This window comes from Haemaphysalis longicornis, unplaced genomic scaffold, assembly GCF_048455015.1.
Source record: "Haemaphysalis longicornis isolate Haplotype H1 unplaced genomic scaffold, Haemaphysalis longicornis Haplotype H1 scaffold_8, whole genome shotgun sequence".
In the NCBI taxonomy this organism is placed as follows: Eukaryota; Metazoa; Arthropoda; class Arachnida; order Ixodida; family Ixodidae; genus Haemaphysalis; species Haemaphysalis longicornis.
Genome location: NW_027526445.1, coordinates 78,087,555 through 78,111,831, shown reverse-complemented (window position 1 = coordinate 78,111,831; position 24,277 = coordinate 78,087,555). Strand labels below are relative to the sequence as shown.

General features: G+C 46.5%; 1 protein-coding gene and 1 non-coding gene across 2 annotated transcripts; one reads left to right on the top strand and one right to left on the bottom strand.

Moving 5' to 3' along the window:
- Nucleotides 1–14,208: 14,208 nt before the first annotated feature.
- LOC144148353 (uncharacterized) lies at nt 14,209–15,931 on the bottom strand. The gene has a single exon (XM_077679901.1). The coding sequence runs from the start codon at nt 15,929–15,931 to the stop codon at nt 14,711–14,713; it is 1,221 nt and encodes a 406-aa protein (XP_077536027.1). The 3' UTR covers nt 14,209–14,710.
- A 7,391-nt stretch (nt 15,932–23,322) lies between these two features.
- Trnat-cgu (transfer RNA threonine (anticodon CGU)) lies at nt 23,323–23,395 on the top strand. Its single transcript has one exon. It is a non-coding gene; the product is annotated as a tRNA-Thr (tRNA).
- Nucleotides 23,396–24,277: the final 882 nt, after the last annotated feature.

Sequence of the window (24,277 nt, the reverse complement as noted above, 5' to 3'; positions counted from 1 at the left end):
CTCCAATGGTAAATATGCATGTGCTACTTATACAATGTCGACATTTTTGGATGAACGTTCAGGCACCACAACTGTCCCTTAGCTGAGCTACATTCAACGTACGTGAAAATATAAAGGAAAATATCATGTAAGACCAGAATTTCATCTGGCCTTGGAGGTCAAAGTTTAGTATGCTATTTATTCGTAGCAATAATTCATGCGAGACCTATAAGGACCGGTTGAGTTACTATATTTTTAGATGCGACAAACCACTTTTTAATTAATCTCCACGTCGTTAAAAAGGGCATTTACAGGACTGATTTGCGAATAAGAAAATTTCCCTGACAATTTTGGCGTGTGATACCTCTTAATGGGCCGCAAAAGTTGTCGTAAAGCGTAGGTGTCGTCACCCTGACCGGTCTAGGCATTAAAAAAATTCGCTCCATCTTCCCGCTAGGGGAACCCTGGGGTGATGCAAGGCTTCTCACGGGGTTTAATTCGCTGGATCTGGTTACGGTTGCGTCAGCCAACCCAATTTCAACTCATCGGAGCAGCAGGTGGAGCAGCAGTCGGAGCAGTAGCAGCGAGAGCGACTGACGGAGCGAATGAGGAGCGCGCCGCAGATACCGCGGTTATATAGCCGCTCCGCGAGAGAGAGGAATGAGAGAGAAACCCGCATGCGCGCTAACGCACATCCGACATGGCGAGGAGAACGAGAGAGAGTGTAGCATGCGCGCGCTAACGGCGCGCTGACGCACAGCTGGCATGGCGAGGAGAACGCGCTAACGCAGCTGGCAGGCGAGGGGAAAGGAGGAGGGTTGCGGACGCATGCACGCCGGATGGAAGGACAGGCCGAGTGTAAGAGATGCCTTGCATCTAAAAAGACACAATCTAGTCTTTGAATTGATCAGAATTCAAGGGTATTAATTGTGACCTAAAAACAAACCATAGATATTACTTTTTCGGGTATTCTTTAGCAGACAGAGCTAGTGTCCACATGACCACTGTATCTTTAATAAAGATGTTTCCTTTGCGTGCATGCTCAAACGCGCGAACTTTGGTATCATTTGCGCCAGCTATCTCATCCGGCCCCTTGCGGCCGACTACACCAATGCCGATATTAAAACTAATTGCCGGGTGTCTGTTCACTTCGCTGCAACTGTCATTGAAAGGCGACAGCTTGTGGCGCCCCTCCCACGGAAGTGCATCTTTTCTCTCCTCCTTCCACTTCCCGTCTGATGCCTCCTACGAAGCAAGAATGGGTTTGAAATTTTATTTCAAAGCCACTTTCAAACGTCTCAGTTCAAAGTATTGTTTCTAATTTTCTCTCTCAAGTTCCAACAAGCACAAATTTATATACACGAGTAGTTCATGTACCACAAATACATTGACGAATGCACTCAAATACCCGTAATGTTTTCTTCTCCGTGTGCAATGTGAAAAAGGTATGAAGTATTGTACCTGAATTAGTGGTTTGGAACGGTTTTCCCTATATATAGTTTTTGTTTCACTTTGATGTTAATCTTGCGCCAGGTAGCCGACACGAGGGACAGTTAAACAGTAAATCAGTCATGCAAACAGGCAGACGAAAATAGTGCGTGTTCGTGTATCCCAAAAATATAACCGTGTTTAAAACTCGGTACCCGAACATTTGTTACCGCATCCTAAGCGTACTTTGGTAAAATAACACTGTTCTGCAATTTGTGTAGGTAAGCTGCTGACCACACTTCTAGCTCGCGTGATCTTAAGCTCCATTTGATCACTAAGCCTGCGCCACGCATGCTTATCACCACATCACTCGATGGCTTACCTTGCGGTGCAATTTCTGTAGGGTCTCAATTGAACGCGAAGTGAATACGCCCTATCCTTAGGCCCAACAACTCCATCAATAATATACTAGACATCGGCATTCGCCACCATTGCCTGAATGACAGATAGACGCGTCTTTTGATTCATAGAATGCTGCAGACACTGTCCTTCTAGGAATTCCTAATAGGACATTGCCTAAAGCAAGAATCCTCGCACAATTATCTGAGGCTCAGGAACCGTAAAACGTAAACTACTCCTGCAAGTATCCCGTAGCCGTACACACTGTCTTGCGGGTTTTACAAGACGTAGTTGGATCTCCCCGTATTTCCAGTAACGTCTCGCGATTCGTAGACGCAATCCTAACACGCGCTGAAATTTGACATCGTCCGTTCTTCGTCCGGAGACCACAAATTTCGCCTGAAAGCGGTACCACAAAAAAAAATCGGCGACGGCAGTTTTTGTGTGACTACCGCGCATTAGGATTTCGTCCAGTTCATGGCAGCTGTCCTCAAATATATGTAAAATTTTACAGGGCCGTTGGAAGAATGCAATATGCTAACAAAAAAAATTCTGTCAAAAGGTAAAAACAAATCGCTGCCGATATTCCCAAAATAGCAAAAGAAGCAATTACTACACACTTGGACTCATATCTGTAGCCGCGCGCTCATTCACGCTCCGAAGAGCAGGTCAAGGTTTCCAAGCGTTTAATGTCAAGATAACGTGTGGCCTACTGGCTGTATTTAACTGAGTTGAGGACATACTCGTCACAAGCACTAATGCTCCAAAAAAGAACCGTCGAATATGAAAATTTGTACGAGGATTTTGCCTGGGTACTAACGTTTACAGACGCGTATTCTTGCCTTCGTACCTCGAGCTTGTTGGTGATCACCCATCGACGCTAACAAATAGAACATTACCTCGAGTTCACGAAGTTACTGACTTTGTAGCAGCAAATACTTCGCCATATTATCGTTAGCTTCACTGTCTCGCGGATTTCGCACGGTGCCTTGCTGCATCCAGTGGTGATATTCCGCTTTCATAAAGAAGCTTCCCTGCACAACACCACATATTCATTCGCGACTTATTTGGGTTGCGTAGGTCAGGTCGGACAGCATGGGCCTCAAACCATCACGGTGGATTCAGTAAATTTATCTGTACGATGTCCGATATGCTCCTCAATTCCGGCTCGATATTTCCCGCTTTCACATCGCTGCTATTATTGAGCAGAACATCGAGGCCAGTTAGCAGCCACTAGGTTTATTCTTTCGTAAGCTGACACTTGCCGAGATTTACTACAGCGTGTCTTGCAGTTAGCTGCAAACCATCTGCTCTGGATACCTGTGCCGCCGGTTCTCTTTGGAGTCCGCAGGTATTTATGTTCTGAACAGGGTGCCGAAGCCCAAGGAGAACCAAAACGGTATTTTTGCAGGAACACAAACGTTAATTAAACAGTATTTTATATTTTGTTTAGGAATTAAACCAAAAATATGCCGCAGATGGCAATAGTTGTGCAGGAATGGAGAAAAAAAGCACAGCTTATGGTCCAGCTACCTTCTTCCGGTTTGCTATATTTTGCTGCGTTTTTCTAGCCTTTGATGTGGTTTCTGAAGATTTGCCATGTTCTTCATAGGCATAGCTAACGAGTGACGGGCGAGGCAGTGTTTATTCGGATTTTAGGGGATGTACTCGCGCAGCGACATGAAGGCGTTAGGACTGTGCTTATCCTTCGTCGGGGTACCGATACTTATTCGGCTGACCCATGTTTTGAGTCTAAACAATGTGCTCGCCGTGCAGTCATGAGGCGCTGTCACTCACGCTATTTCATGCTGCCCGTCCCTTGAGTAAAATGTAGCCCGGGTGCGATGCTTGCTCTCGACGCTGCTGTAAGACGGTCACCATGAGAGTGAGCCTTGATGGTAGATTAACCGGGACGCTAGCACGTGTCTCGTGGTAGTATCTGACGCGCGCTGCATCCGCGCTCTCCATCCCACAGTCTGCGTCTTTTATCTTCAGATTTGTTTGCATACGTTACTGGGCCTATCTTAAGCATAGACAGCTCCGTTAATTACAAAATTGCTCATGTTTTCTGTTCAAGTTTCGTCTTTTCTTTAGCTTTGTCCCTGCCTTAATCATCGCTAGTACGATGAATTCCTTAGTCAGTAACTTAGAGCTTTAATATTCTTCTCTTTCGTCTACCCTCCACTCCCCATTCTCTTAATGAACTTTGTGAGTGGGAACAGCCTTTTCGTTTTTTTGGCAGGCTTGCTGCCTGCCTCCGTACCCTCTCCATCCGTCACACGAAGAGAGCTTAGCTCTCGGTGTGATCAGGGCATGCTGCTGGCAGCGGAACAGACAACACGAAGAGGTTAGTTTGTTTCCAATTTATTTATTTGTAAACATACAAACATTTGCCTTGAGAAAATGTTGAAATGGGTGTTATACCTTGCTACGTATAAGGCTTGAGAAAAACGACAGAATAAAAATTAAGAAATACTTCTGTGAGGGATTCGAATACTATGTACACGTAGGCAGCGCCAATAGAAGGTTACTCTACCACACTTAATGAAAACAGCTACAGGACGTACTGTGTTTGTTCGGAATTGCGGTCTGAGCGCAGTGGACATGAAATTCAAAATGAGCTATAATAATACTTTCTGGCAGCAGGCTCCGGTCATTATTAGTGCCTAAAAATTGGTGCTTAAGAAGCAGATGTGGGACATCGCGATTCCTCAATTTTCTTGTTGTTATCCATTCTTCTGGATACAGGCACGGGGGACAGATAGAGACTCGTTGCATGCTTCTCACATCAAATATGTTTCAAGAATAAACCCCCAGACAAAGAGCACAGCCGGTTTATTTCGTTCTCTGCGGCAGCCTCTCAATGTTAAAACTCCAAGATTGTAAGTATACGAGTTAGTTACAAACCGCACAGCCAGATGTTGAATGAACTAGAATTCATTGATAAGAATTTTACTGTTCGACTTGCACACAAAAACAGCATGTGCTCAATACTTGAGCCCCTGCGAGCAGCACGCTGATTGTTAGAGGCTTGAAATGTTCGTATGTAACCAGTCTAAATCTCATCCCAATGGGGCACTCAAAATAAAACGTGCTCTAAGATTTTTCTTCTACAACTACGGCTCAAACGAAACTACATGCTAGGCTTGGGACGACCGGCATGTAGTTTCTGGGGACCAGGATCTTAACTTAAAGCGCCAGTTGCAGCTGCCGCCCTCAAGAGGTATACGAAGTGTTCATCTTCACAATCCTCACGTTTTTGCGCACGCAAACCAGAACCATCCAGAGCCGTTCCAAATCATTATTTTTTTACATTCAGCAGCTCAACAGGAAAGAAAGTTCTCTTTATGGTAGAAAACCCTAACCAGACGGAAAAATATTTCGTTCGGACACCCTGGTTGGGACAGAGCATACGCCTCTGGTGCGTGTACTCCCTACAAACTCTTGCAAATATGAAATGCATGAACTCGACATGTGGCCTATTTAAGAGATCTCTGCGGGTATTCGTAAAAATCAAGATACGGATAATGATTCATCCTCCGCAATAACACACATGCGTGATATCGCTACGTGTTCGTCTGCTGCGGAGGAGAAACTTTTGGCCTAGGCCTGGACGAGTAACCCGGACGAGATCACTGCGTAATAACCCTGTTTTATTCTTCTGCAGCACGTACCCAATCGGTTTGTGACTGACTCCCTCTGATGAAATGCCCGTGGCTGCACCTCGCCACATGTTTTGACCACTTCTTCTACTGCTGTCTTTGCGTCCCTTTACGAACTATGCAAAGCCAGCATCCCATCAACCTTTCACCTGGTTGAAGATCGGCACGTATGACTGAGCATACGCGCGGAATATCGCTCACAAAGCCGCACATGTCTTGCTTGTCAGGCCTGCAAAGTGCCAAGACACGAAAAAAACGTCCACCACGCTATCTATCATCTAACCTGACCATCTGAGTGACCACATGTATTTTAGTTGGACTGACCAACCTCTCGTTTAAATGACCACTGGTAAACGCTGCAAAGAAGTCACTGCTTCATCGGTAGGTCAAACCCATGCCCATTAGGCAAACTACTATAGTGTGCACGCAAACCTCTGTTTCTGTATAATTGTCCGGTTCCAGCTGTCGAAGCATTGTTACCGTTGATCATGGCCACCAGTACCTTCTCACTGCACGTATTCATGTTTGCCGACAGCCTGCGGAGCAATAAACTTTACCGTGCCGTGGCATACTATCTGACTGTCAACGGTATGATATAGCGGCTCCATCACCTGCTCAAGGCGTCACGCACTGTGCGCGTGGTTCAAGAGCGCTGGTTCAGTCCTATTCATATGTTGCTTCTTGTCTTACTTGCCGTTAAATATCGCGAACTTGGCTGTAAAACGGCAAGGTTGCACAACGGGCACTTGTGTTGCCTCCTAGTGATTCTATGATCCTTTGGCCGCATTTTAGACGCTGCACTTTATAAAATGTCCGCATGACTTCCCCCCGAACGGCCGCCAGTCCCACTTCATTGTTGTAATAATCTCTTCAATTTGCTTCCACACTTTCTGTTGCCTGCATCGTTTTTCGTCAAGTAGGATGCTATTAAGGCAACACTTAAGGCATTACGTCGAGAAACTATCTACGGGATTTCCTAACATTAACAATTTCATCAAACAATAGTAAGCGTCCAAACTCAAAGGCCTCAGTAAATTGTTGCAATACAAATATAAAGCATTAGCAGGAATTCGCACAAATTCTTCAGTAGTGAAAGTAATACAGCACAGCAATATTGTCGCAAGGCCCCGTAGAGCATCCTACATATACTGCAACCGATGCGGTGTGAAAAACTACACATTAAAGAGGGTTACCGGTGATCTACATCGACTTCGATGTATGCTTAGAAGGACCTCTATGCGCTTGCCTAACATGTTTTTACCCGTAACAAATTCATTTAAAAAGAAAGTGTAAGGTTTTTTTTATTGAGGCGCAGTATCCTAGCTAACGGTCATCAGCGTGTATCACCTTGCAGTGTGTTCTAACGCGCTTTTATATTTGAAATGATGACAATAGGATTGTGTTCTTGAAACGACAGGTAAAATAATAATGAAACCTACAACGACCATTCAAGTAGACAAGAATGCGTTGTTACTATTGAGCAGCGAATACTTCATCACATCGATTTTAATTTTCCTACATCGTATGTAGTAATGGGTTTAAACGTCTATCCAGACTGCCGGGAGTACAAATTACGTGGAAGCTTGGGTTATGTACAATGGAAGAGCGAAACATCGTGTAATATTTCACAACAGATAAATTAAGGCAAATCTTGCAATGAGTCGGAAGGTCAGAACTTTAAGAGCTTTTTTTAAATCCAGTTTGCCGAATTCACTTTTTCCACTGGCGCAGGGCTTTGTGAACACAAATAGGTAGACAGACGACGCGGATGCAGTCGCCTCTGTCCTTCAATTTTCTCGTCCTTTTTCTACTTGTGTCATCTTCTGAGATTTTTTTTTGTATTAGGCGTAATATAGCAATTACCCACACACAATTTATTTCAGTACATTTTTACATGATAACGAAAAAATCAAGGTAATAAGGCAAACTTATATACACCACTAAACTACACCGCAACGAAATGAAAAAACAAGCGAAAAAACGAAAATTATATGCTCTTTTGAATATCGAGAACAATCAGTTCATGCATTGTAAAAAGCCGTCAAAAAGGCGGATCACCCTAAGCTGTTAGCAGACTATTTGTTTGGGCTAGGGTGCACATAGCGACGTATCGAAGCGCAGCAACGACGAGGACAAGGTGGTCGAGTTGTAAATCGGGTTCATCCCTGTCCCGTCTAAAGTCTGAGACGAAAAAGCTGTGTACAAGACTTTACTATCGCCATGTTTTAAACAATGTGAACACCGGGAACCGCGAATGCTTGGATATATTTTTCAGTGCAAAGACCCACAAGATAGACATGCGTTGAGGGTTATTGTCTCCGAGAATGTCACGTGGCAAAATGCACTTGTGTTGTACTTACAATCAAAGTGTAACCTATTAGCCATAAATGACCCCTTCCTTGTAAGAAGTTCGGAGGAAGTGCTGTACTTCGTCAGCTCCCAGTAACGCCAGTACCTGAAGGCCTCCTCTGTAGACATTACTGACTTGATTTATTCGCAACCTCAAGCTGGACTGCTGACCGGTGTCGAGGACGGTATTGACAGTTTTGGTGCTGTGTCCTTCCAAAATAACACCGGTATCGCATGTGGTTCCTTGGAAATTTTGAGTTTTAACCTTCGGTGCACGTTCATTGTTTGGGAAGGTAGGCCCTACTTATAAAAAAACGGGATCTGCATCGGCTCGTGCATAGAACTTATTTTCAGTGATTTGTACTTAGCCAAACTGGATACCAGCATAGCAAACTCCGTCGGAGGCACAAAAATCGGAAAGGTATTCAGGTACATCGATAATTGCCTCTTCCTCCTGGAGTCCTCCGCTTGTGAGATCCAACCTGAGGCTAATAAAATTCTAGCTATCGTGAACACAAATACAGCAGCCCTAGAAATTACGTTTGAGCTTCCTGTACAGAAAGAACCCGCTTACTTGACATACGTTTTTATGTTCCCGACCATCACAATTGCTCGACGTACTAACCTAGAGCCAATAAGCCATTGCTTCCTTTTTACTCTGCCCATTATATACTTTTTAGAAGAGCTATCGTCAACCTGCTCTTTACCAACGCACTAAAAAGTGTTGCGAGCACGAAGTGGGCCTAAGCTTCAAAAAGAAGATGGTCCGCTTGGGAGAAGCAGGGTACAGAATTCAGTTTGTGGTATCGGTGGCTGAGTTTATACTCAGGAAGTCACGCATGAAGGAACTGTATGATGCGCAACCGCACAAGGAGAAAAGCAAGGTGGTGGTGATCCCGTACCTGCATCACATGTCTCATAATCTCAAGAAGATAGCTTCTCGCTACAACATAAATGTTGTTTTCTTTGGAGTGTTCTCCCAGTTCCGACTAGTCTGCTCCCGAGAAGCTAGGAAAGCTCACCCGGTTTTCAAAGCCTGATAGCTTCGCAAACCCGTCATGCAAGACAAAGTACAGGAATAAATTTGTGGAGTGCACTGAGCGTGTCGTATAACAAATTTCGCTAGGTTACGGCAAAGTTTACGTTGCGCAATCGGGTAAATACCTGAAAGAATGCTTGAAGGAGCATAGCTACAATGTTCGTTTTCAGAAGGGGGACTTTCTTGATCTGCACTGCAAAACGTTTGGCTGTACTCCTCCTCCCATCGAAAAGTATGTTTTTGTGGCCAGCACCGACACCCCTTAAACGCAAAACTTTGGAAGCGAAAACCATCGCTTATTTGGGGAGTCGCATCGTTTCGAAGTCGTCGGTAGCTCTCGGTGCCAAAGAGGTCGATTTTTTAAAGTTAACCGTGTGAATTTTTATCCGGAGCGTGTGTCTTTAGCACATACGTTTTCTGCTCACCGTTGCGTGAATTTGGCGACTTTCCATTTGTAATATATCTTTTTTCGTTTTTTATCGTTTTTTTTCGGTGTACTTGTATTGTCGTACTTTTGTCGTTTTTTGACAATGTTAATTTTCTTCGCAGTTTTATTTGTGTTTTTGTGATATTGGCTACATCCTGGTTGGTTCAAATGAGGCTTGTAGGCTGATAAGAGCACTATATATGTGGTGGTTGGGGTTTTTGTGTCATTGAAGTTGTAAGTTAGCACTGCATGTCGTCATTTCTGTTGCTGTCGTAGTCTTTGCTCCGCTTCGATACGTCGTTAAGCTGTTACCTTGGTTTATGCCTGAAACGTCCCTACTTCTACCACGACATCCCGATTTGTAACATCTTGTTACATATATATATTTTGGTAACTTTGGGTGTAATTGTTTTTTAATACCCGTATAAACTTTGGATCGCCCAGGGTGACGACAAAAGCAGTCCCTCGTGTGCAAAGGGTGTATAAAAGTGTTGTAGTCATTCTAAGAGAATCCCTGCAGAAGGGAGTGCTAGTCCCAAAACTCTTCGGAAATAAATATTGTAACGAAAGGACAAAACGTGACCGTCTTTCTGTCTGTGCTACCTATATATATATATATATATATATATATATATATATATATATATATATATATATATATATATATATATATATATATATATATTTATATATATATCTATATATATATATATATATATATAAATATATATATATATATTTATTTTGTTACGTGGCGGCAGATGACACGGACCATGTAGCGATGACGCGATGTATTTACATAATGGTTAAAGAACTATTTACATAATTGGCAGAGCGGCGCACGCAGCTCTTCTTCGTCGTCAATATCCTTGGTGGTGGGCCATGGCGCCGCGGGGATTGTCCGCCACGTCCCGTGACATCACCCCGCCGGTCGAAGACGACCGTCCAGGTCGACGCCGACGCCAGTTGGCGAATGAATGCGGATGAGTGTGCGATGAGAAATGCAGACGAATCGCTTGCCGCCACGAATGACGATGGTGGTGTTGATTGATGCCTGGCCCAGCAACAGCAATGGCTTCAGCCGCGACGAAGCACCAAAGGTCCTAAGGCCACGTCGGACAGAAGGGCGGGGGAATCCATCTTCGGCTTATATGGGCACGGCTCATCTCGGCTGGTCGTCACTTGGGTCTTTCGGGCTGGGGACACGAGGCGGGGGACATCGTCGTGTGGTGATCTCTGCTGGGCTGGGGCTGCCCGGCGCGGCTTCGATATCCCTGGCGGCAACGTCCATACCGATGCGATGCGATGCTGGGACCAGGATGGGGATGACGAACCCGCACCTCTACCAAATGTTACGTGGTGGCAGATGACACGGACCATGTAGCGATGAAGCGATGTATTTACATAATGGTTAAAGAACTATTTGCATAATGCCAAAACGGAGTCCGGCCTGGCAGCGCGGCGCACACGGCTCTTCTTCGTCGTTCCTATCCTTGGTGGTGGGCCATGGCGCCACGGGATTGTCCGCCACGTCCCGTGGCAATATATATATATATATATATATATATATATATATATATATATATATATATATATATATATATATATATATATATATATAAATATATATATATATATATATATATATATATATATATATATATATATATTGAAAGGGGGTTTATTGGTAGCGAAGCGCAGTCACAGAAATGGGCAGTCCAGGCTATGTCGGGCAGACTAGTCTTCTGCTTCTTCTGTCTCGCGGCCGCTGCTGGCGATCATTCGTGAACCAGCCATACGGGCGGGTTGGCCAGTGGTTGCACCAATTTCTCATTACAATTACCCCCCCGGAGAAGAGAGGGCCATCCTGGCTGTTGCGTCATGGCGCTGAAGAAACGATCGGTTCGTGGTAAGGCTTCAAACGCTGCACGTGCACGGTTTCACGACCACGCCTTCGGAGGTCCGCAGAAGGGGTCGTAGGCTCTACAACGTAATTGACTGGGGAAACCCGTTCGATGACGCGGTAAGGCCCGTGATATTTCGACAGTAGCTTGCTGGATAGTCCCGGTGTAGTAGAGGGCACCCAAAGCCACACCAGGGAGCCAGGTAAATAGGTGGGGTCTGCAGCAACGTCATCATGACGATATTTTTGCCTCCACTGTTCTTCGGCAGTGAAACGTCGCGCCAGTTGTCGGCAGTCTTCCGCGCGTTTCGTGGCATCACAAAGGGGCGTACCCTCTGAAGGATCGGGTCGGTAGGGTAGGATGGTGTCCAGAGTGCACGAGGGCTCACGTCCGTAGAGCAGAAAATAGGGAGAGAAACCCGTTGTAGCTTGGGTGGCGGTATTATATGCGTAGGTGACATAGGGTAGTACGAGGTCCCAGTTCTGGTGATCGTCGGCGACGTACTTGGCGAGCATATCCCCTAGTGTGCGATTGAAGCGTTCTGTCAAGCCGTTTGTTTGTGGGTGATAGGCAGTAGTTGTGCGATGCACGACGCGGCATGCCTTGAGCAGTGCTTCAACAACTTGGGACAAGAACACGCGTCCGCGATCACTAAGGAGCTCGCGAGGCGCTCCATGTCGCAAAATGAAGTGACTGAGAATAAAAGAAGCGACGTCTCCTGCTGCAGCCGTTGGCAATGCAGCAGTCTCGGCATAGCGCGTCAGGTGGTCGATACCGACAATAATCCACCGGTTACCAGCGGGCGTACAGGGCAGAGGTCCATAGAGGTCAATGCCAACTCGGTCGAAGGGTTTCGCTGGACATGGTAACGGTTGTAAGGGACCGACTGAAGTAGCGGGAGGACACTTGCGGCGCTGGCACGTGGCACATGACTGGACGTACTTCCTAACGAAGTTGTACATGCCACGCCAGTAATAGCGCAAACGGACCCGATGGTACGTCTTCAAGACACCCGCGTGACCGCAGGTTGGGTCGGCGTGAAGGGAAGCACAAATGTCGGCACGGCGATGGCGCGGGATAACAAGAAGCCATTTGCGTCCTTCATCGAGGTAGTTACGGCGGTAAAGAAGGCCGTCGCGCAGTGCGAAGTGGGAAGCTTGTCTGCGAAGGGCACGGGATCCTTGGTGTGGGAACGGTCCAGAGAGGACGGAAATAATGGAAGAGATCCATGGATCCTTGCGTTGCTCAGTGCATAAATCTTCCAAGGAGAGAGCAGAAAGAATGCTGTCCTCAGTCAAAACACAGGCAACCTCAGGAGGAAGCGGCGATCGGGACAGAGCGTCAGCGTCTTGATGTTTACGGCCCGACCGATAAATGACGCGTATGTCGAACTCTTGAAGCCGAAGAGCCCATCGCCCGAGGCGCCCGCATGGATCTTTTAAGGAGGACAGCCAACAGAGCGCATGGTGGTCCGTGACGACGTCGAAAGGTCGGCCGTACAAATAGGGTCGAAACTTTCCCAGCGCCCATACAATGGCCAGACATTCCTTTTCCGTCACGGAGTAGTTGAATTCCGCCTTTGTCAACGTGCGACTCGCATATGCGACAACGTACTCGCTAAACCCAGGTTTCCGTTGTGCCAGCACTGCGCCGAGGCCAACTCCACTGGCGTCAGTGTGGATCTCCGTGGGAGCGCCCGGATCGAAGTGCCGAAGGATAGGCGGTGAAGTGAGGAGGCGCCGCAAGGTCGTAAATGCGTCATCGCACGCTGGCGACCAGGCCGATAGATCACCGACGCCGTCAGCGAGAAGCCGTGTAAGCGGGGATATGATCGACGCGAAGTTCCGTACGAAGCGGCGGAAGTAAGAGCAGAGGCCGATGAAACTCCGTAAAGCCTTCATAGTTGTCGGCTTCGGGAATTCGGCCACAGCACGCAACTTGCTCTTGTCCGGGAGTATTCCATCCTTAGACACGACGTGACCCAAAATGGTGAGCTGACGCGCGGCAAAGTGGCACTTTTTAAGGTTGAGTTGTAGCTGGGCGTTGGTGATACAGGTAAGTACTTGCTGGAGACGTGCAAGGTGCGTTCCAAAGTCAGGGGAAAACACAACGATATCGTCTAGGTAGCACAGGCACGTCTTCTACTTCAAACCTCGTAGCACACCGTCCATCATTCGCTCGAAGGTGGCAGGGGCATTACAAAGCCCGAACGGCATGACCTTGAATTCAAAGAGGCCATCCGGGGTTACAAAGGCCGTTTTCGGGCGATCAGCATCCGCTACAGGCACCTGCCAGTATCCAGAGCGTAAGTCCAGGGACGAAAAGAATTCAGCTCCTTGTAAGCAATCGAGGGCATCATCAATGCGTGGTAGAGGATAGACGTCCTTGCGCGTAATGCCGTTTAGGCGCCGATAGTCCACACAAAATCTAATCGAGCCGTCCTTCTTCTTTACGAGAACAACGGGGGAGGCCCATGGGCTGTTCGATGGGCGAATGATGTCCCGTTGGAGCATGTCACGTACTTGCTCATCGATCACCTGACGCTCGCTAGGAGACACCCTATACGGTCGCTGCCGCAGCGGCGCATGCGATCCAGTGTCGATGGAATGGGTGACGATAGAGGTACGGCCAAGCGAGGGTTGTGCGCAGTCGAACGACGAACGGAAACGGCACAGGAGTTCCAGAAGTTGACATTTCTGCGCGGGCTCGAGAGCGTGATCGATTGAAGCATGAAACACGTCGTTGGAAAGCTGTGTCGTCGTCGAAGGGGTAAGAGCGGAAATGTCATGATCAGGCGTATTGTCTGGGACGTCAACGACCCGACAGGAATCCACGAGCTCGACAGTGCCAAGGCATTCTCCCCGTAGCAAGGAGCACGGGCTTGCGGACAAGTTGGTAACAATCATGCCAGTTTCGCCAGAATGAATTTTCAGCACGGCGAAAGGCAGCGGTATGCACCTGCGGTGGAGGAAGACCTCGGATGGCGTGAAAATGGCAGTTGCATCCCCAAAAGAAGTACAACATAGCGGCACTACAACGGCGGACTGGGGAGGAATGGTCGTGTCTGCGGCTGCGACCAGTTTAGCGGCGGATGACGCAGAATTATCGTCATAGGCGTCGTCTGGTAGGACAGAAAATTCAACTTCGGCACGCGCACAGTCAATAAGGGCGTTGTGCCGAGACAAAAAGTCCCATCCCAGAATGACGTCATGAGAGCAGTTGGGAAGCACGATGAATTCAATGACGTACACTACGCCCTGGACGGAAACGCGAGCCGTACATGCAGCCAAGGCATGAACGGGTTGGGAGTCGGCGGTTCGTAAGGATAGTCCAGAGAGAGGCGTCATAACTTTACGAATTTTGCGGCAGAGATCGGCTCGAATCACGGAAACTGCGGCTCCGGTATCGACCAGCGCAGCAGTCGCGACACCTTCGACTGACACGTCAATAACATTTGCGGGAGACAGTGGAGGGCTTGGACTTTTTGACGGCAACGCAGTTCTTGCCTCCGGAACTGCGGCTGTCAGTTTTCCTCTGTGGCAGGAGTGGAACGACGACGCATCGGCGAAAGCGAGCGGCGGCGCGGGGACTGAGAACGACGGTCGGCGAAAGGCTGGCGGTCTGAAGCCGAGGGCGCGTACGAGTCCGAAGCGGTTTGGGGCAGCGTCGGGGGGGAACCGTATGTGGGTCCGTAATATGGATAGCGGCATTCCGGTGGAGGACCGTTGGCAGGCAGTACGCGGCGGCGACAGTAACGTGCGACATGTCCTGGGTAGTGACACGAAAAGCAAATCGGCCGGTTGTCCGGAGTACGCCAGGGATTCATAGATTGAGTTGGAACCCGCGCCTGAGGAAGAGGTCTTGGTGGAGCCGGGAGTCGGAACGGCGTTCTCGTCTGCGCAAGCCGTCCCGCGACGTCGGCGAAAGTAATCGGAGCAGCCACGGGAGTCTGCTGGCTAAAAGAAGGCAGCACTTCCGCCACCTGTTCTTGAACTACATGCCGAAGAGTAGACTGAGGAACAGGGCCCAGCTCCGGAGTAGTATTTGAAGCGGCATGGCAAAGTTGTCGAGCAACCTCTTCGCGGACAATCTCTTTTATACGGACCAACACAGATGGATCGTCGAGGTCAACGGCTAAACTCGCAAGCGGCTCATTTTGGGCGAGTGGACGCCGAGTGAAGGCCCTTTGCTTGCGCAGCTCGTCATAACTTTGGCAGAGTCTGATGACGTCGCTAACGGTCCGGGGATCCTTGGAAAGCAGCATCTGAAATGCGTCGTCGTCGATACCTTTAAGGATATGTTTTACCCTCTCAGTTTCCAACATGCTGGGGTCCACGCGCTTGCAAAGGTCTACTACATCTTCTATGTAGCTCGTGAAGTCTTCTCCAGTTTTCTGAGCCCGTACTCGTAAACGCTGTTCTGCTTGAAGCTTGCGCACTTCGGGTCGCCCGAAAGCTTTCATAAACCTTTCCTTGAACTCGGCCCAGGTACTCATCTCTCGACGATGGTTATTGAACCAAAGTTCGGCGAGATGCGTAAAAGAGAAGCCCACGTTGTTTAATTTCATGGCGTCGTCCCACTTGTTGTGCGTGCTGATGCGCTCAAAGGTAGAAAGCCAGTCTTCCACGTCACGATCGTCTAGCCCGCTGAACGAAGCGGGGTCCCGCGGGCGTATGGTTCCAGGGCAGACAATCGGTGGCACCTGGCCCGCCGGAGTAGGCTGATGGACTGGTTCGTGGGACATTGTGGTGGGCAGCCGCCGGTTGCGAAGCTCCAGGGTTTACGAAGGACCCGCACACTCCACCAATTGAAAGGGGGTTTATTGGTAGCGAAGCGCAGTCACAGAAATGGGCAGTCCAGGCTATGTCGGGCAGACTAGTCTTCTGCTTCTTCTGTCTCGCGGCCGCTGCTGGCGATCATTCGTGAACCAGCCATACGGGCGGGTTGGCCAGTGGTTGCACCAATTTCTCATTACAATATATATATATATATATATATATATATATATATATTTGTATATAAAACACAGAAATAAGAGTTGGCAGGCAAGAAAACCTCGAAAAGCAAAGGGGAGGATGTGGTAGGTCATTGAAATAGATAATGGATTCGGAAAGGAAAAAGAAAGTGGAGAAAAAATTCCCGCCAGGTGGCATCAGAACACCCCCAAGCACAGGAAAAAATACCTTAGCATAAATACTCTAGAAAGTGGAGGGTAAAATCACCCCGCCGGCACCATAGGGGTTATCGCACCAGACCGGTATTCTGGGGGTCGTGGGTTCGGATCCCACCTGGCGGGCATTTTTTCTCCACTTTCTTTCTTTCTTTACGAATTCGTTATCTATTGCAATGACCTACCACCTCCTCCCCTTTGCTTTCCGAGGTTTTCTTAACTGCCAACTCTTCTTTCTGTGTTAATTTCAACGAGCCCCTCATTTCCCATTCTGATTCGCTTTAAGTATATATATATATATATATATTTATATATATATATATATATATATATATATTTATATATATATATATATATATATATATATATATATATATATATATGTGTGTGTGTGTGTGTGTATGTATATATATATATATATATATATACATATATATAAATATATATATATGTATAAATTGTAACGTGACGGCAGAACAGACGACGTGAACGATGAGACAGTCGAACGATCTATTTACAGATTATTTATATGGCGGCCAAGCCAGAGCCCGCGCAGGCAGAGCGCGCAGACAGATCTTCTTCGTCGTCGTAGGCTGGGATGAGCGACGGAGGCAGAAGGAGCTCGAGCAGCCGAAGAAGCAAAGCAGCCAGCACTGAACACGATCACGCTGCGAATGCTGTGCACTTGATGCGTGGGGATTGTCCGTGGCGATTGTACTGCTTCAGCTTGGATTTCGGCATGAGCTTTAATCCCTTGACACAGACCTCTCTTCTTCGTTACAATTTATATAAAGTATATATATATATATATATATATTTATATATATATATATATATAAATCTAGAGAAAGATAAATCTCAAAAAGCGTGCCGCGATTGTATAACTAAGTGTCGGATTTTTTTTAAGGACTTCGATAACTTCGCCAGAATCATAAGGCTACGAGAATATTTCTACGATCACCCTGCAACGGAAGAAGCCCGCAGACCCCTACCTAGCAATAAACACAGGACCCCCTCCCACGGCGCGTGATACTTCTCTCGACATGTACATCAAAGCTTTCCAACTTTTGTGCGAAAAGCATACCAAACACAAATTTCTTTCCGCCTTAACATGACTACCAACGAAAAAAAAAAACCCTGGAGGAACACGCAAGCTGTAGCGAAATCTTTATTACACCTGCCGATCAGAGAGGCGCCATGATATTATTTGACGAAAGCGGCTATGTTAACGAGGCCAATAAGCAACTACCGGTATCGACGTTCTACAAAGCACTACCCAATGATCCCACTCAAGACTATAGGGAATGGTCAAAGGCAAACTAGCTGAGCTTGTTAAAAATAAAACAATAAATGAAACCATGGCTCGTTCCTTGATTCCTTTAATCCCAGTAGCCGGTAAATTCTATATTCTGCCTAAAATTTACAACGTGAACAAGCAAGGGCTTCCCATTGTTTCTGGCCTTGGAAATATTACCGAAAACCTGTCGCGCTATGTGTCACGTGAACCGATGATGAGGTTGTCTTTACCAGCTCAGAGCAATGGACACAGGGAAGCCGTTGACGGGTTTCCGAAAACACATCTCAAATACAAAACCCTAACTTAACAGCTGAATATACAAGTCAACTGCAAACCCAAAAGTCTCTACCATAAAGTCCTACACTATCAGTTCAAATACACTCCTTAATGAAGTTCTAGTTCATTTCTCTCATATCACAACTCCCTAGTTGTGTCCCTTACAACTGCGTCCCTACTTCACTGGCCTATCCTGCTGTCATCGGCGCTGACTAGTCGCACCCGTTGCGTGGCCGCGACTTGGTGGTATCCGTCCTCGTCTCTTTTCGGTGCCGGCGTTCGATGCGCGCAGTCAATCCTTGGACGGCGTGGGCTCCGCTCGTCTTCAATTCTTTCCTCTGTGGCTACCCCCTGGTAGCCGCTCTCGCTGGAGGTAAGTGATGCCGGCGTTCGACGCGCGCGGTCAACCCTCAGGCGGCGTGCTTCCTCGGTGGCTACCCCCTGGTAGCCTCTGCCACTGGAGGTCCCAGGTAAGCTCGGCCCGAACGTAGCCTTTCGGGGCCGTCGAGACGAACGTAGACGGAGTGAGGACGTTGGCCGCTGGTGACCGACCGATTCCGCTGGGGCCACGAAGACACAGGTTCTTGGTCACCTAGAATGACGGCGCCGATACAAAGTCGGCACGCTCCCGCCCAGGCTCGGATGGCGTGATCGATGTCCTGGCCGTGTCCCCCTGGCACGTTCCGTGAAGCTCACGTGCTCCGTCCGCCTCCTGGTTGTCTGCCTGCCGTTGTTTTGCATCCCCCCTTCTCTTTGTTCGACCCCATTTATACCCCTTGGGCTCTATCGTGGCGCACTCCCATTGGCTTCTTGCTTCTTCCCTGTCCTTATAGGGTCAATACGCAACTTGTCCCATGCGTGGCCTCCCTGATTGGCCAACCAGTTCGCTGCCACCTTTGCCCATAATTCCTCGCTGCGCCGGCGCTGGCGCTTGCTGATTGGCGCGAACCTGGCGCGCACTTCAAATGGCCGTTCCTTTGATTTTTTTCCTCGTTTTCCGGGGTTTTCATGCATCTCCCGTCGGGGGGGGGGGGGGGCTTGACACATGACACTATGTCGATAATCTCATTCGGGACATCACGCGCAGCTTTCCCTCCTTCATTAAGGATACCAATGACTTTCTCTCAGATATCTCAAAAATTAAAATTCCTGATAATTGCCTCCTAGTCAACCTCGATGTTTCGTCCCTGTTTCGAACCTCTGCCAAGAAGATGGCATGACCGCTGTATCGCTTGCGTAGAGCAGTCATCGTGCGGCAAACCTAGCGATTCTTCTACTCTCCAAATTTTGCTTAGGCGTATTCTTGAACTTCACAATCTTCAGTTTGACGGAGTTCATTACGTGCATCCCAGCGGAACGTCAATGGGAACTCGAATCAGACCCAACTGCGCCAATATCTTTATGGCTCACCTGGAATCATACTTTCTTGACACTCAAATCTTAAAGCCACTGTACTATAAAAGCTATATTGAAGCATTTAACCTAGCCCATCCTATTATTTCGCTTCTTATTCCTATACGGAACACAGTGCAAACTTTCTGGACGTCAGCGTTACTACTTCCGAAGGTCGGCTTCAAACTTAACTGTATAGAAAACCGACAGACACGCGGCCGTATTTGCACTTCCAAAGTAGCCATGTCAGACACTGTAAGACGGCAATATTGTACAGCCAAGCCCACCGTTTTAGAAGAATTTGAACGAACCAAGCCGACTTTCACGCAGCCAAGAACGTTAACCTGCAAACAAACTTAGTTCAAACCAACTCAGCCTCTGCTTCAAGAATATCAACCGTACTAAGCAAACATCACAATATTCTAATTCAAAGTGAACGCTTAAAAAGCATATTCCCCGAACCGCCTCGCTATGTCTAGGGGCGTAATAGGAATTTAGGCGACTTTCCTACTAACTCTCGTATCAGCCGACCGCAAAACTACTGGTTTCATGCCCTGTAATAAACCTTGATGAAAAGTGTGCCCACACATGGCCACCACCCAGCGTGCCACCAGAACGGCTTCAGACTACCACGTAAATATAAAAGGTAAATACAACTGTTACTCTGCTAATGTCGCATAACTTCTAGAGTGCACTGTTTTTAGGCAGCAATGTATCGGCCAAACTTAAACGCCCTTCCGATTACGATTCTATATTCACCGCTCTCGTGCAAAAAGTTCCCTTATTTGCCCCTGTCAAGACATGTGAACGGTCCCGGTCATGCATTTGAACATCTTAAAGCAACAATTTTAGAATCCGCTTTTAAAACCCACCACGACTGCGAGGTTCGGGAATCTTTTCTCTTTATATGTTTTGGTCAGCGACGCTTGGTATTATTGAAAGTTACGGAAAACTAACGTGCTTATCCCTCGAATAAAATTAGCGACTTCATTATTTTCATCACATTCTTCATTAACCCTCCCGTTGAGTTTCCCATCAGAATTCGTAAAAACTCCCGAAATACAGCAGCTTTATTACCGTAATGCGACTTATCAATGCGATTTGTCCTTGGGAAGGAGGCGGCGCTCCCCTCCCCCACATAGAAATGTTTAACCCTTTGTTATCTATGGACCCTATCTATTTCCTGTTCAGTCGCTAGCTCTTGTGCAATGCTCTTGGGTGTACTGTGTCTATTCTGTCCATCCGCGCGGGGCACACCCAAAACACATTCTTCGTCTATGCCTTTACGGATCCCTCCAAACCAGTCTCCCCAACCACTGAATAACTTATGGTGTACTTTTCCCATCCTTTTTAAACCGCAATTTTCTAGTCTTCCGCACTCGCAGCCCATGCCAGATACGTTGCCCCGCCCTGGAGAAACCTTGACCATGGCCTTGTAAATAGACCCCTTCCTCTCTCTCTCCCTCTCTCCTTTCTCCCTTTTGTTAATGTTGTTGTTGTTGTAACACAAGCTTAGCCCGACTGCATGCATTGCATCCTCTTCGTTTTCGAAACATCTTCCGATCCTTTTCACACTTTTCTGCAAATCTATATAAGAAATGTGTTCCAAATGTCTGTGACAGCAAAATCATTTAACTGTACTCTGATGAAGTCATGTCCCGTTGCGGCAACATAAGTAAACATTCTTTGTTATTGTTCTTGCTGTGTATCCAAAATGACGATGGGCTGTAAAGTAAACGGCACCAAAGGGAAAGATTTCCTAGGCCATTTGTTCTTCTTGAATCGGATATTATTTTAAGATTAAAAAAGAAAAACCATTGATGCCCCCGGGGGCATGTGTTTCTTGGCTTTCGTTCTAACTAAACAGAAACTGCATGTGTTTCAAAAAGAACAAAACACTGCACATTTTCCCCATCACTTTCCTTTGCTTGCTTGAGTGCATAATGTTATTCCTCTCTCTCACACTCTCTCTCTTTATATATATTTATACATATGTATATATATATATATATATATATATATATAATTTGGAAATGAGGGGCTCATTAGGTAATACAGAAAGAAAGAAATGCCGACAGTCTACCACGCTAAAGGAGGCATAGGGGAATGGTAAGACTATTTTTTGACTGTTAGTGAAGATATATTTTTTTGTTATTTACTTAGAAAGAAAGAAAGAAAGAAAAACATGCGCCCAGAGTGGGGACCGAACCCACGCCTTTCGATTAGATTCCGAATGCCTTACCAATTCGGCCATCTAGTCAACTGTGTTCTCCTTCACTTTCTGCGGTATTTATATTTACTACAGCTGTATCTGACGCTTGAGGGTGGTAGCCAGGGCCACTCAGACTATACGGGGAGAAGGGGATCTTCTTTTCTTACCCCGGGGTGTGACTCCATCGTCTAGAGCCTGTCATGAGCGGGTAACAGGCGGGAAACCCTCTTATGTTACCTTGGCATCAAGGCTGCCAGAACCGAGGCCCTCGCTATGCTTTCGTGGGATAATATGATTTGGAAATGGGGGGCTCGTTAGGAAAAACGGAAAGAAATGCCGGCAGTCTACAACGCTAAAGAAGGCATAGGGGAATGGTTAGACTATTTTTGACTGTTAGTGTAGATATATTTTTTTTATATTTACATAGAAATAAGAAAGAAAGAAAGGAAGAAAGAAAGAAAGAAAGGAAAACACGCGCCCAGTGTGGGTACCGAACCCACGCCTTTGGATTAGATCTCGAATGCCTTACCAATTCGACTATCTGGGCGACTGTGTTCTCCTTCACTTTTTGAGGTATTTCTATTTACTACAACTGTATCTGACTCTTGAGGGTGGTAGCCAGCGCTACTCAGACTATACGGGGCGAAGCGGACCTTCTTTTCGAACCCCGGGCCGTGAGTCGAACGTCTACAGCCTGTCATGAGCGGGTAACTGGCGGGAAACCCTCTTACGCTACTTTGTCATCAAGGGTGCCAGAACCGAGGCCCTCGCAAAGCTTTCGCTTAGCGAGGGCCTCAGAAAGTGAAGGAGAGCACAGTCGCCCAGATTGCCGAATAGGTAAGGCATTCCAGATCTAATCCAAAGGCGTGGGTTCGGTCCCCACTCAGGGCGCGCGTTTTTCTTTCTTTCTTTCTCTCTACGTAAATAATAAAAAAACATATCTTCAATAGCGGTCAAAAATAGTCTAACCATTCCCCTATGCCTCCTTTGGCGTTGTAAACTGCCGGAATTTCTTTCTGTATATATATATATATATATATATAAATATGTATGTATATATATATATATATGTATGTATATTTAGCAAATCAGAATTGAAAATGAGAGGTCGTTGAAATAGTACAAAAATAATGGTTGGCAGTCAAAAATGCCAAGCAAAAAAGAAAGGATGCGGTCGGTCATTGAAAGCGATAAGTTTTGGAAAAAGAAAGAAAGAAAGAGAAAAAATGCCCGCCGGGTGGGATCCGGTCCGCTTCACCCAGAAGAGTCCGAAAGGCGCTGGCTAGCACCCTAAAGTGCAGACAAAAATTTCCTTAACATAATACCTGAGAAAGGGAAGGGGAAAAGCAACCCAGCTGGTAGCGTAGTGGTGATAGCACCAGACGCGTATTGTGGAGGTCGTGGGTTGGGATGCCACCTGGCGGGCATTTTTTCTCCACTTTCTTTCTTTCTTCCAAAAATTCTTTATCAGTTTTAAGGACCCACCGCATTGTCACCTTTGCTTTCCTTGGAATTCTTGACTGCCAACCCATATTTCTGTACTATTTCAACTATTTACATGCATAGCGAGAGTCTTGGTTCTGGCTGGTTGGTGCCATAGGTAGCTTAAGAGGGTTCAACGCTGGTCAACTACTCTTGATATGTCGTAGACGCTCGAGTCACTGCCCGAAGTAAAAACGAAGATCTACTTCACCCCGCGTAATCCGAGTGGCGCTGAATACCACCCTAACGCGCAGACTAAAAAATTCCTTAACATAAATACCCGAGAATGTGGAGGGAAAAACAGCCCCGCCGGTAGCGTAGTGGTCATCGCACTAGACGCGTATTCTGGAGGTCGTGGGTTCGGATCTCACCCGGCGGTCATTTTTTCTACACTTTCCTTCTTCTGATAATTCTTTATCTGTTTCAATGACCTACCGAATCCCCTCCTTTGCTTTCTTTCGGATTCCTGACTGCCAACTCTTATTTCTGTACTATTTCAACGAGCCACTCATTTCCCTTTCTGATTCGCTACAGGCATAGCAAGGGTCTGTGTTCTGGCCGTCTTCGTACCAGAGGTAGCTGAAGAGAGTTCAAAGTTGGTCGAGCAGTCTTGACATGTCGTACACGCTCGAGTCACGGCCCGGGGGTAAAAAAGAAGGTCCCCATCACCCCAAGTAATCCAAATGGCATTGGCAACCACTCTAAAGTGACGACAAAAAAAAATTTCTCTACATCAATACCCGTGAAAGTGGAGTTGAAAAACAGCCCGGCCGATTGCGTAGTGGTCATCGTACCAAAGGCGTACTGTAGAGGTCATGGGTTCGGATCCCACCCGGCGCTCTTTTTTTTTCTACCTTTTCTTCCAAAAATTCTTTATCGCTTTCAATGACCAATAGCGTCCTCCCATTTTTCTTCCTTGGCATTATTGACTGCCAACCCTCATTTCTGTAGTATATATTATATACGATAGCGAAGACAAACTGAAAAACATAATATATTTCAGTTTGACTTCTCTATCGTCCAGCTAACTTCAAAGCCAAGTACCTTTTCTCTAACTATAATATATATATAAATATATACATATATATATATATATATATATATATATATATATATATATATATATATATATATATATATATATATATATATATATATATATATATATATATATATATATATATATATATATATATATATATATATATATATATATATATATATAAATTAGTTATTTTTACCGCTTTCAAAAAATGGCAAC